The 13,850-nt window shown below is 38.3% G+C and overlaps 1 protein-coding gene across 1 annotated transcript; it reads left to right on the forward strand.

Moving 5' to 3' along the window:
* The first annotated feature begins 7,233 nt into the window (after window positions 1-7,233).
* LOC120524458 (olfactomedin-4-like) lies at window positions 7,234-10,069 on the forward strand. The gene is made up of 5 exons (XM_039746311.1): window positions 7,234-7,296; window positions 7,436-7,591; window positions 7,920-8,132; window positions 8,277-8,439; window positions 8,670-10,069. The coding sequence occupies exons 1-5, from the start codon at window positions 7,234-7,236 to the stop codon at window positions 9,494-9,496; spliced, it is 1,422 nt and encodes a 473-aa protein (XP_039602245.1). The 3' UTR covers window positions 9,497-10,069.
* The last annotated feature ends 3,781 nt before the right edge of the window (window positions 10,070-13,850 follow it).

Raw genomic sequence — 13,850 nt, forward strand, 5'->3', positions numbered from 1 at the left:
TCCAAGTGGGAGAGGGATCGGTGTAGCATATAGATGATGACATCCTCCACTCCCATCTTCTCCTGGTATGCGAACTGCAGAGGGTTGAGGGCATGACAGACCTGTGGCCTCAGGTGGTGAAGCAGCAGCCGCTCCGTGGTCTTCATCACATGTGACGTCAGAGCGACAGGCCGAAAATCATTCAGCTCACTAGGATATGATACCTTTGGGACTGGGGTGATGCAAGATGTTTTCCAAAGCCTCGGGACTCTCCCCTGTTCCAGGCTCAGGTTGAAGATGCGCTGTAGAGGACTCCCCATCTCCAATGCACAGGCCTTCAGCAGTCATGGTGATGCTCCATCTGGACCCGCTGCTCTGCTGGCACAAAGTCTCCTCAGCTCTCTGCTTACCTGGTCTGCTGTAATTGTGGGTGGGGATGTCTCCCTATGAGGTGAGAGTGGGTTAGGGTATTCAAACCTGTTAAGAAGTTGTTCATCTGGTTTGCTCTCTCCACGTCTCTCTCGATGGTGGCACCCCACTTTGAGCTACAGCCAGTGATCATCTCCATCCCATCCCACACTTTCTTCATACTGTTATTCTGCAACTTCTGTTCCAGCTTTCTCCTGTACTGCTCTTTCGCTGCCGTGAGCTGGACTCAGAGTTCATATCTCTCTATTATAAAAAAAAATGCTGTGGGAGGGAATGACTAGGAGACGATATGTGATCTTCATGTTAAGATCACGGAAGACAAATAAAAGACCCGCGAGATGAAAGAGAATGCAAGACATGCCCTACTTACAAGCAATATCAGAGCATGGTATGCAAAAAAAATCAGTAGTGTAAATGCACGTAGCACACACAGATACAGGGGTCTCAGTGCATATAAAGCGTATAAAGGACATACGTTATAAATGAAACGTCGAAAAGGAAATGAATCATCAGGACCAGGTTTAATTGAAAAATAAGCAGGACAAAGCAAGGTCGAAAATAAAAGGCAAAGAGCAGAAAAAAAAGTCTTTTCGCATTCGCATCATTCAATGCACAAAACATAGATTTACACAATAATGGACCATACGCTATGAGAATCTGTGGTCCCACAACAGTTAAAACAATGACAAGTTTAACTTCAAGGAAAACACAGGTGTATATTTATGATCACGGAGAAGCGGTCACTACGTGAGCAGCAGAGAAATGAAGTGGCAAAAAGGACTGATACTGTACAGGCTTTAAAATGATCAAACCCCAGCCAAACCATAACGCGAACAGCAGTATACATCCTTTAAGAAAGAGATTTAACTATGCCCGGGGCCAGAAATAAAGGACAATTATTGTTTTTTTTACAATGTCACGCGAGACAAGCCAGTGAGCCATCATTTAAAACAAGTCCACAGACATCTAATCTAGCAGTTGATGGATTGCTTTTGGCAGACAAGCATCATGTGCTCCCAGCTCTTAAAACAACGACATCCAACAAGCAGAACAGGCAGCTCGCCAGCAGCAGAAAGACAGCAGATGATGTGACGGCATATCCTTAGCATGCGTTCAGCTGTCGCATATTAAACCCCCACAACGCGAGCAGCATTATACGTATGGCGAGAAAGGGGTTGGAAATAAAGGACAAGTATTGTTTTTAAAAGATTTTTAAAGTAAAAGTGAAAATAATGCATATTTAACAATTCCCATGAAAACAGCAATCTCTTTCAATTGTATATCCGGTAAACCAAACACGGGGGTGGGCGAGCCCCCTAATTTTACATATGAAAACATATAAAACATATATTTTATATAGTTCATATTTTAATATTTTACCTACAGCCATGACCATGAAGAATGAAATGGATAATAGGTGGTTATCAGTTCTGCAGGACCTTAGACCTACAGTAGGTTTTTAAAGACCTAGGTGTTAAGATGAGAAAGATTACTGACAAGAAGAATTTCTCTAAAGAGCTGTCTGCCATGTTTCAGTCCTGATAGAACTAAGAATAGAATGCTCAAAGTGTGACTGATTGCATGGTGCAGGACAAAGAGGTACATGTTTATGGGACACTAGGATGCCTTTTGGAACAGATAGGACCTGTAACACTTGGATGAGTCAAAACTGAGCCAGATTATCATTGATTATTGTGATGTCACAGTAGGTGACATGAGAAGTACTTAAACTAGAGAACAGTCAGGCACTCATTAGAACAGGCCACTTTTAAAAGTTTATTCAAAGTAACAGAAAAAAAGTTTAAATACCAGGCTGCAGCAATTAAAAAGAAGTAGACATCAGTAATACACTAAAAAGGTAGTCATCACAACTGTCTAATATAACTTCTGTCTATTATAACAAACTGTGGACATCATATTTATGTTTTAAATGAATACTGTTGACAGCAGTTTTTGTTTTCCTTTCTTTTTTGAATCTGGATTCAGAGTGCTGTAAAAAAAATAGACAGAATTAAACTCAATTATAAAGGACTGTTATAAATAGAATAGAAATTGTACTGGATGTGTCTCTGTATACAGCTGGACTGTGTACAGAAAGACAACAAGACATTGAGTTAACATTCCACAATGTGCTGAGTACAAGTTAAATGAGGTTATTTTTTAGATACACAATTCCCTTGTAAGGTCTTATTAAGAATATTGAGTGGAGTGTTGGTCACCATATTTTAAAAAAGAAATAACAGTACTAAATCCCGAGAAAAATGACTGGAGTCAAAAGGGCTTGAATGGCATGAGCTATAAGGGTAAATCAAAGGATTTATTTCACTTTAATCAAATAGAGATTACATAGGAAATATGATTTATTAAAAGGAATCAGTACTGTGGATGACAACTGTTACTTTTTAAATGAATTCTATATCTAAAACAAATGAACATAGATGAAAGCTGCTTAAGGTATACTGCATTTCACACAGGAAGATACTTTACCAAGTTTTTACCAATAAATTACCAAGTAAGGTGGAAAATGGTAGTATTCTGGAAATCTTAAAATGTTTAGGCCTTGAGGATAGCGAGCTTTATTATTTTGAATAGGTTTTTCTGCTCTCATGCATATCCTCATAGAATGTACACCCTGGATAAATGTACATTTTGAAAGTACCCTTCCTGTCAGTGAAATCATACAGATAGTTTTTAGAAATATATACCATTCCCTTATATCTCATATGAAACACTTTTCATCCAACAAGGACATCTGCTGTGGATGGAATGTGGCCATGTTGAACTGTTGTAAGCAATTGCAACCTGTTCAAATATTGATTACATATTTGGCTCAGGTATATTATTTGTGTTTGTCATTTTTGTCCATTACCCATTATCAAACCAACTCAATTTAGTGTAGTCATATTTACTAGAGGTAGCCCTGCACAGAATTCTAGTACATCAATGAATACCCTGATGTACACACCAACAATCACAAATCTTTTCAAAGTAGATCATTCTGAATCCAGGTCTTTCATCCTCCAGGTCTTTAGAGCCCAGTAACTGTTCTGGCAGCATTAGCCACAAGGAGAGAACTAACCAGTGCTGATGTACACCCACACCTATTCTTAATAGTGTATGACCAACTTGGATTTACAATTAAACCTAACTTTTGAGTTATGGAAGAAAAATTGAAATATCCACAAAAAACCCCACATAAACATGGGAAGAATGTGTTAACTCTTTAAACACAGGTTATGTACTGGCTGGGAACTGAAACCAGGAATCTGGAATTTAGTGTGGTGTAAAGTAGCTGCCCTAAAACTGACCAGTCACTAAATGACTAACTTGCACCAAATGCTGCCTGGGTAGAATCTAATGAGAGGTGTCCCATTAATGGAACAAGTGAGTTCTAATAATACATGGATGATGAAAAGTTACACAAGTTGAAACCATTCATAATATCATATGTGACAATACTGTGGGAAAATAATGATTCTGTGGTTTATCTAACATTTGTCTACTAATATGGAGGGGGATTCTGAAATTAAGTAGGTTATTTGAGATGGAGGTTCCAAAAAAAAAGAACAAATGTCACCAGGAGTCAAGTACCAGCAGACTAAACTAAGGAAAAATGAAATATACAAGTAGTTAAAAAGTGTATTACTAGAGATATTAACAAGTAAGTCTCTCTCAAGTTGGATTCAAAATGTATCTCAGATGGCTTGTCCTTGTTTTTAACTTTGTTCTGTTTAACATTTTGTTCCTACTTACTTCCCCAGAATTCTATATCAACTGGAGAAAGGCCTAAACTAAAACTGGATGGGATGCCTTCTCATCCTAGGGCACACAAATGGCCGCATTTAAAATCTCTTTAGTCAAATTCTCTTCAGAGACACAATTCACCATGGCACTATGGCATCTGAGACGAGCATTACAACACTCAATTCAGCTGTAAACTGAATAATGTTTTTTTTTTTCATGTCAGGCACTTTTCTACTTTATATACAACTGTACTATTTTCTTTGAACAGTTTGATGGGGAAATTGTAAACTAGATTAATGCAATTGCCTCCATTAAGAGCTAATTTTTATAAAAAAGAAAACAAAATGTGTACTTCTGTTCTTTCTAACTCATTAATCGGTGGAAATTCTGATTAAATTTCAGATTCCTGAATTGAAAATGGTATAATCAGGCAAAAAATCAAAACAGTCAAAAGATTTTGTATTTGTATTTAGATTGATAATTTTTTGTTTTTTAATTTTAACCAAAATGATTAGGTACATCAAATAAAAATCTTATTTGAACTTCAGTTTTAGAGAATGGGGAGATTTGTCTTCACAAGTCAATTATATAGTCACGTGTTTAACATTGAAAAATGTCATTTTCATAGTAAACCTTCCCACAGGCATGGGAAATTTACCACAATATCTGCTGTAGACATTGGCTACCACAATAAATGTTAGCACAATTTAGCAAAGGTTAAATTTATTATATTAGGAGTGTCAGGGATGCCAGGGGCCATGACCCGGCAGGGACGCCATGAGGGACAGGATGTGGGTCTGTGCCCACCCTGGATCACGTGGGGGTCGCCTTCCTGGTTGCTTTGGGGGCCACGGGTACAGAGCATGGAAGCTCCACCCTGTAGGAGCCCGTGGTCACCGCCAGGAGGCGTCCCATTGCCTTGGGGACCTGTTACCCCAGCACTTCCGCCACACCAGGAAGTGCTGGGGGGAAGAATTAGGACGGCGCCCGGAGAGCTGCCGGGAGGACAGCCGGCACTTCCGCCACGCTGTGGCGTGACCAGAAGAGGAATGCCGGGAACACCTGGGGCTCATCCGGGGACTGTATGAAAGGGGCCGTCTCCCTTCATTCGAGGCTGGAGTCGGGAGGTGGAAGGACAAAGCTCAGAAGAGCTGTGGAGGCGGCCCGAAGAGAAAGGCATTGTGGTCAGGACTGTGATTGGGGTATTTGTGCACGTGACTGGGGTCTGAGTGACCAATGAACTGGGGTCTTTGTGACCATGTCATTTGTATATAGTGTGAATAAATGTGTGGTGGTGTTTTAACAACATGTCTGCCTGTCTGTGTCCGGGCCGGGTTCACAGGAGCAAAGATAGATTGATTATCTTACCCTTACTCAAAAGATTAAAAAAGTGTAATAGCATCTTTGGCCATATATCAGGACTACTAAAAGATGTCCTGGGATGCTGTTTCTACAGTACTAAATTGCACTTTATAAATAATAGATACTTGCACTTTCCCATTATTTATTTATTAAAGTCCTTTTTCTTTTACTGATCTGCTTCAGATGAGAAAATTACACACTAACACATACACCAGTGAGCCACAATGTTAAAAGCACTGGCAGGTGAAGTGAATAACATTGATCATCTCATTACAATGGCACCTGTCGAGTGTTGGGATATATTAGGCAGCACGTAAACTGTCAGTTGTTGTAGGTGATGTGTTAGAAGCAGGAAAAATTGTCAAGCGTAACGATCTGAGTGATAGTGATGATTCAATGACTGGGTCAGAGCATCTCCAAAATGGCAGGTCTTGTGGGGTGTTTCCAGTATGCAGTGGTTAGTACCTAGCAAAAGTGGTCCAGGTTATGACAACAGGTGAACCGTTATCACAGTCATGGGCGCCCAAGGCTCATTGGTGCTTGTGGGACGTGAAGGCTAGCCTGTCTGGTCTGCTCACCCAGAACAGCTACTGTAGCACATATTACTGAACAATGCAATGCTGGCCATGAAAGAAAGGTGTCAGAACACACAGTGCATTGCATATGGAGTCACAGACCAGTAAGAGTACCCATGTTGACTCCTGTCCACCGCCAAAAGTTCCTGCAATGGTTACATGAGCATCAGAAATGGACCATGGAGGAATGGAAGAAGGGGGCCTAGTCTGATTAATCATATTTTCTTTTAGATAATGTGGACAAGTCGTGTGTGTGCGCTGTATACCTGGAGAAGAGATGGCAACAGGATACACTATCGGAAGAAGGCAAGCCAACGAAGGCAGTGCGACACTTTGGGTAATATTCTCCTGGGAAACCTTGGGTCCAGACCTTAAGTTGAGTGTTACTTTGACATGTACCACCTACCTAAAGACTATTGCAGACCACATACACCCTTTCATGAAAAAGGAATCCCCTGCTGGCAGTGGCCTTTTGCAGCAGGATAATGTGCCCTGTCACACTACTGACTTGGCTCCAAATTCTCCAGATCTCAGTTTGACTGAGCATCAGTGGGATGTGATGGAAAAACAAGTCTGATCCATGAAGGCCCCACCTTGCAACTTACAGGACTTATAGAAACTTCTCCTAACTTCTTTTTGCCAGATACCACAGGATACTGTCAGAAGTCTTGTGGAATCCATGCCTTTATGGATCAGAGCTATGTTGGCTGCACAAGTGGGACCTACATAGTATTAGGTAGGTACAAAAACTTATCTTTACCTACCTATTATTCAGCTCTACTGTGTTAGCAAATCATTTGTTTCTATACAGTTTCTTAATCTTTACTTTTTCAAAGGTAATGTTTCACTAACAAGACCTGTGAGCTTTGAATTCTTAAGAATTTAAAAGTAAAAATAAAAGCTGAAAAATGGTGTGCAGCACATGCATAGTCCTAAAGACACAATTATGAAAAACAAACACTTCTCCTTACAGCTTTTTTCCTGTCAATACAGTTGTTACCCAATAACCCTGGTTTAAACAATTCCTCCAGTAGGAGTGGCTTTGTGTGGATCCATAGCCGGATTGGTGGACCAACGATAACTCACCCTAAGTTTGAAAGTATAAATTTCAAATAGCTCCTGCAAAATTTACAATGATTGCAAGATGTTTGCTGCAGTAACTCTTGTTCTCCTGGGAAGCTTCACTTTAAGCCAGGGCTTTGAGGGGGTAAGTTGATTTTATTTAAGGCAATTATTATAGGTTATTTTCTGCATAACGTAAATACAATGCAAGTTGATGTTTATTTTATATAGTTTTCAATTAAAAATAAAGTTTTTGAACTCTAAACAGTGCTTTTTTTATCAAGTACCTAGCTGGCCATGCAAATGGGACAGTTGACGCCAACGGAGTCTGCCAGTGCCAGGTTTATCTTCCAGATCCCACTTTTCCAGTGGACAGGCTTGAAAAACTGGAGATGACTTCTACGTCTTTGACCGTATCTGTTGAGCAGCAAATTATAAAGGTAATACAAATTCACTTTTTAACAATGTTTTTCTTATAATATTCTTCTGGAACAACACTTTCTATCATTCAAATGCAACACCTTCAAAAACCTAAGGAAGAAAATTTTACAAACATGTTTAATTTTGATCTGCTAGCATTAGTGTACAAGTTACTAAAAGTTTCACAAAATAGTCATACATTAAATGAAAATAAAACAAAGTCTAGTATAAACTTCAAAATTTAATAAAGTATGTAAAGTATCCTCAAGGACTTCCCGATAAAAAAATGCACTCTTAGTGTCTTAAAAGATGTACTGTTAATTCTGGTTTTGCTGATTTTCTCCACAGCTTCAGGAATACACAAGTAAAATTTCAGTCTTTGAAAAGCGCATGCACAACCTCACTGTACGCATAGAAATAATGGAAAGCAGTGGGCTCACATACACCGAGTTGGATTTTGAGCTGATCAAAGTTGAAATCAAGGAGATGGAAAAACTTATCACAGAGTTGAAAGGCAGTCTCTCAGGTAGCAACGTCATTGTCGAACAGCTCTATATCGAGGTACTTTTGAGATTTTACCAATTTTTTTATATTTAAGATACATTATTTGCTACCAAAAATCCATATTCACATCCTGGTCTGTATTTTTTTGTTTGAATTGGACCAAGCAAATTTCAGAAAATTGTGTTGTGTTGTGCATTACAGATCAAAAACATAAGTCTGATTATCACAAGCCTGGAAGCACTGGACAAAAACAATGTACTTGCTATTCGCCGTGAAATTCTCGCTCTGAAGAAAAAACTAGAAGAATGCGAGGAACTCAGAAATCAGACCTTGCCGGGTCCCACCAAGCCACCAATTATTTATGGTTAGTGCTAGAAGACTTAAACTTCAAGTACCTTGAAGCATTTTTTTGTCTATAATGTACACCCCTTCTAAATGTGAGGAAAAGTATGATGTTGAAGTGGTATTCAATGTGTTTGCCCCATATGAAAATATATGAGCACAAGTCTTTGTGCACAAATATTTAACATACATTTGTTCTTTCAAATGTTCTCAGAATGTTACTTATTTATTTAATTGTTTTTCTTCATTTAGGATCTTGCAACCATGGCCTCATTTCAAATGTCAGCCAACCATCTGTTGCACAGTTGAATTGGAGAGGATTTGGATACAACGCTGGTGCCTGGGGAAAAGATCCTGAACCTGTATATCCAAGGAAAGAACTGTACTGGCAAGCTCCTCTGAACACAGATAACAGATACTTACAGTATTACAGACTGTACACTTCCTATGATGACTTCCTGCTGTACAGAAATCAAATACAGGCAACATTTGAATATGGTCAGGGCAGTGGTATGGTTGTGTATAGGAATCATTTGTACCTCAACTACTATGGCACAAGAGATGTTTGCAAAATTGATCTTAACACGCTTAAAGTAGCAGTGAGAAAACCAATTCCTTTTGCTGCCTTTAACAACAGGTTTTCTTATTCAACACCTTGGCAAGATATTGATGTTGCTGTAGATGAAAGTGGGCTGTGGGTCATCTATGCCACTGAAGAAAGTACTGGTAACATAGTGATCAGTAAACTGAATGAGACAACCCTAGATATTGAGAGAACCTGGGTGACAAAGCAGTATAAGCCTTCAGTTAGTAATGCATTTATTGTGTGTGGTGTCCTGTATGCTACCAGGACAATTAATACTAGGCAGGAAGAGATATTTTACATATATGACACAAAGACAGACCAAGATAGCATCATCAGTATCCCCTATAATAAGATGATGGAATATATTTATGGTGTCAACTACAACCCTAAAGACCATAAACTCTATGTGTACAATGATGGCTATCTTATCACATATGACCTCAGCTTTTATCCCACAACAGAAGCACTTAGTGAGGATTATACAACAAACTAATCACAAGCTATCTTTTGTTTCAACAGCATCAGGAGATAAAATGGATTGATGTTGACTCATTTTCCATGCTAGGTTTTAGCAGTTGTAGCATATTAAAATGAAATGTGTAGCCTTTTTTAAACTTGTATTTTACTCATAATTCATTACTATCATAAGGTCCTATAAGTTATCTCTTTGATTGAAAAACAATCTCATATATCAAAGTCTTTGTTCTTGTAATGATCTGTTTGACTGCCACTACAATTTAAATTGCAATAGTCTTCAAGCAGGCATTGTTTTCAGGTGGCATAACTGCTTCTGTCAGATATGAACCTAAACAGATAGTTATGTCAAGCGTTCTCTTCTGTTATAATTCTGAAGCATCATAAACCAACATAACCTGTTATTGTTTTAACCCAGTGCCATCCCACAAATTGTAGCAGTCATACTAAAACACTCAAGAGATCAATTTAAAAATTTTTTAGAATTCTATCCATTTTTTGAAATCACTGTTTCTATGTGTCATGCTATAAATGAATTAACAATAATAATTGTTTTTATTTTAATTGTACAATGCATTTTAAAGAAAATAAATAAATCAAATCTTGAATTATAACCATCAAAGGTAAAAGCATTTTAATGTCATTTTTCATGTGTTTTTTGAAAATATCAGTTGTAATCACTAACTACATATTTCATCCCTTTGCACAAGTCTGGAGATTGCTCACATTTACTGCATTATTTAAACTGAATAATAATTAATCAATAATCCTATCTACATTTTAATTTAGATCCCCTTTTTATGGTGTTCAAGTGAACTTACAGTTAATGAATGATTGCCCAAAAACGGTTAGAAATATTTATCAAGTTTTGAATAATCTAGAATGAGCACTGCTGGTTCACAACTTCAGGAGCCTCATATTAAATCTTATCCAAGTGTCTGTACGTATATGTGGAGATGGTATATTCTGCCTGTGCTTTTGTGAGTGTGTTTGGTTTGATCATTAACTCTCCAATACATTTGAGAATGTCCTGTGATAGACAAGAATCACATTCAAGCCTATTCATGGTATTTATATTGACAAATTTTTAGTTTTTGTCAATGAAGGATAAACTTTGAAAGTGAGAGAAGAGCTTTTAAAAGTAATTGTTTTGCCAATTAGCAGTTGTCTACCGAATTAAAAAAAGTAAAGCTGATCTAGCACCAGGCATTCTTCGACTACAAGTTTGTACATCTATTGGAGTTTGGTTATGCAGCACCTTTCAACTGACACTGAATTTTGAAGCTTCTCTGACTGATAATTTTAAAATTTAAAAACTCGAACGATGAAGCAGCTTCTTGTGTGTTCCAGTAACTTCATGAAAAAAGTTAATGATTAAAGCAGTTATTAGGCAGAAGCTCACATGCAGCTGTCTGAAAACTGATGAACAGGTGAATAATACAAGGTTTTTGAATGCACAAAAATGTTTCACAATACCCATCGGAATGAAAAATCAAAAAGAAATCTCCTTATTATCTTTTTTGGTTTCTCCTAAACAACAATGAGATCAGAAAGAAATAAAATGGAGACTTTTTCTTTTGTCTCATGCTTCTCAGATTTTTCTCGTAAAAAAAAAAAATACCCTGCTGTCTCACAAGTGCCTCCTGTTGAGTTTCAGCAGAGACCTCAGTAAAGTCACACAATGGGCTCAGCTTTTCTAAGCAGTGACTTGATGTTTTTTTTACAATATGAACATTTTACGTTGCATTCTCAGTAACATATGGTGAAATACATAGACAGTTGTTTGCGATAATAAAACACTGTACTATTGTAAAAGCTAGCCCGGCCACAGACAGACACGACATCAATGTCCAAAATATACAGGTTTATTTATAATACTGTTTACAATTTGGTTGCACCCATGCACACACTATTCCTCAGTTCTTTCTCTCTTCTGCCACCTCCACTCCTCTCTTGTAAACTCCGTCTTCCTCCCTCTGACTCCGGCTCCTCGAAGGGAGTGAGGCAGCCCCTTTTATCATGCCCCGGATGTGCTCCAGGTGCTCGGTGATGGTCTTCCGGCAGCACTTCCTGGTGTGGTGAAAGGGCTGTTCTTGCAACTGGAAGCACTCTGGGAGTACACAGTTCCTAGAGTGGTAGCACTTCCTGGTGTGACAGAAATGCTGTCCTCCAGGCTCAGGAATCATCCAGGCAGCCCCTTGGTTGGGCCACAGACCCCCACAGGGTTGAACTTCCAAGCTCCATATCCATGGCCCTTGATGGAAATCAGGGGGCTGCCCTCTTGCTTCCAGGGAAGATATTGTCCCTTTCCCGGTACTTCCCTGATCCATGCGTCCTGGTGGGGCAAGGTAATTGGTCATCTGCCACACTATCATTACAAAATTGTAGTCCTTGCTTCTGAATAATACTAATAATACTTGCTCTAATTTATATTACTGTACACCAATTAGATGCCAGGTAGTATAGCCTAGTGGTCAAGACTTTGGGCTTTAAACTCCAGGGTTTAAATAATGTGTGATCAGGAAGAAGTCATTTTAAGTGCCTTTGCTCCCTAAGGGAAAACATAAGCCATGTAATAAATCATATCTTAAATGTTGTGAGACCTTGAATAAAGACATCAGTCCAATAATAAGTAAGCACTATTAAGTCTAAAAAGAGGTTAAAACAAGACTAGAAAGAGATCTAATAAAATACATCAGGATTTCCAAACTCAATTCCGACTCCTTTTACCCCAGTTGTATCTCATACCTCCTTTTTCTCTAAAGGTAGTTAATGCTTAAATAATATATAAACGAGAATCTCTTTTTTAAGTCCAATGAGACATCAAATATCAACAATTGAGCAGTGAAATTTTCTTATGGGCCTTTAGAAGCTTCTGTTTCACAGAGGCTTAGGTTTGACTCTGAGAAGAAACTGTATGTTTTCCCAGTGTCTGCATGGATTCTCCACTCAAAGAAATGTGTGTTTAGATAAATGACAATTCTACTTTGCCCCTGGATAAGTCAGAGTAAGTGATCAACATGCTGTAATTGCTCCCATACAGGAAAAGCAAAAATAAGTTGAGCACATAGCCCTACCAGCTGGAAAGCCATGGATCCATTTATAGCAGGTGACTGTTTGTTCATGTTATCAGGTCACTTATAACATGCACCTAACATGAAAGATATAAATATAATCTTTTGATGACCAGATGACCCAGTTCCTTAACTTAGAGATTATATATCTTTCATCAAAAAATGAAAAGAAAGCTTTCTTGCCAGAGAGTGAGCACTTTCATGATAGTGTCAACTGTTCCTCAAAGTCTCCATTTTTGCAGCTGAGTTGAGCTCTTTACATTAGGGTCAAAAAAGCAACTTAAAGCTCCAAACAAACAGGCTACAAAAACATTCAGAGTTCCCATTTCAATGTCTAACTATGGAAAATACTGTTTTCCTTTTCAGCTTTATCAGAATACCCTGCACTTCTGTTCAGCATGATAGGACTTTCAAGTTGTGACCTCTTACCTGAAATCTGTCATTTGAAAAGTGTAAAGCATCCCCCATACAGTGGTGTTTAAACCAAAAGATTCCAAGCTTTGCTTTAGGTGATGATGATCCTCAATGGCAAACTGAAGTTGATAACCAGTATTCTCAAACAGATGTTTTCATTGTTAAGGTGAGCTAGTGCGTATTGCCATGGAAATGATGTTCTTTGTCAATCTATTTAGTTGGTAGACAAGCTGATGTAAGTCTGTTGCGGATACTGGGCTTGATATGGACCGTGAACATGCAATTATAAGCACTTCATCATGACAGAGCCAGTAGTTATTCAGAGTTGGTTGTACAATGGTGGTTACCTTAAAGAAAACTATAACATAAACCAGGGACATATTAGAAAAGTAGAAATTTGAAAAACGAGAGGAGATCATTCAAGTCCTTCATGCTTTTTTGTTTAGCTAATAACTAAGGTGTTTCCATATCTCATCCTGATACTTCTTAAATGTTGTCAAGGTTTCTACTTCAACTAAATGGATCAGTAGTTTGTTCCAAATTCCTACAAATACCTTGCATAAAGAGGTGCTTTCTAGCTTCAGTCATAAATTCACATCCCTTTAATTTCTACTGGTGTCCGCAAGTACATAATTCATCGTTAAGTTGAAAGAATTCAGCTAGATCTACTTTATGAATGCCTTTGAGAACTTTGAAAACCTATATTAGGTCTTTTGTGCGAGACTAAACAGGTCTCATTTTCTGAGCAGCAGAACATGTCCTTGAGTACTGGGATGTACTTTGTTGCGCTCTTCTGCACGTCTTCAAGGGCTGCTATGTCTTTTTTGTAGTCTGTTGACCAGAATTTCACACAATACTCCAGATGTGGTCTCACTAGTGCATTAT

Source organism: Polypterus senegalus, chromosome 2 (genome assembly GCF_016835505.1).
Source record: "Polypterus senegalus isolate Bchr_013 chromosome 2, ASM1683550v1, whole genome shotgun sequence".
NCBI lineage: Eukaryota > Metazoa > Chordata > Cladistia > Polypteriformes > Polypteridae > Polypterus > Polypterus senegalus.

Coding starts and splice junctions, on each gene's coding strand:
- LOC120524458 (XM_039746311.1), top strand. CDS start 7,234: ATGTTTGCTGCAGTAACTCTTGTTCTCCTGGGAAGCTTCACTTTAAGC. Junction 7,297..7,435: donor TAAGCCAGGGCTTTGAGGGG/GTAAGTTGATTT, acceptor TTTTTTATCAAG/TACCTAGCTGGCCATGCAAA. Junction 8,133..8,276: donor TCGAACAGCTCTATATCGAG/GTACTTTTGAGA, acceptor TGTGCATTACAG/ATCAAAAACATAAGTCTGAT.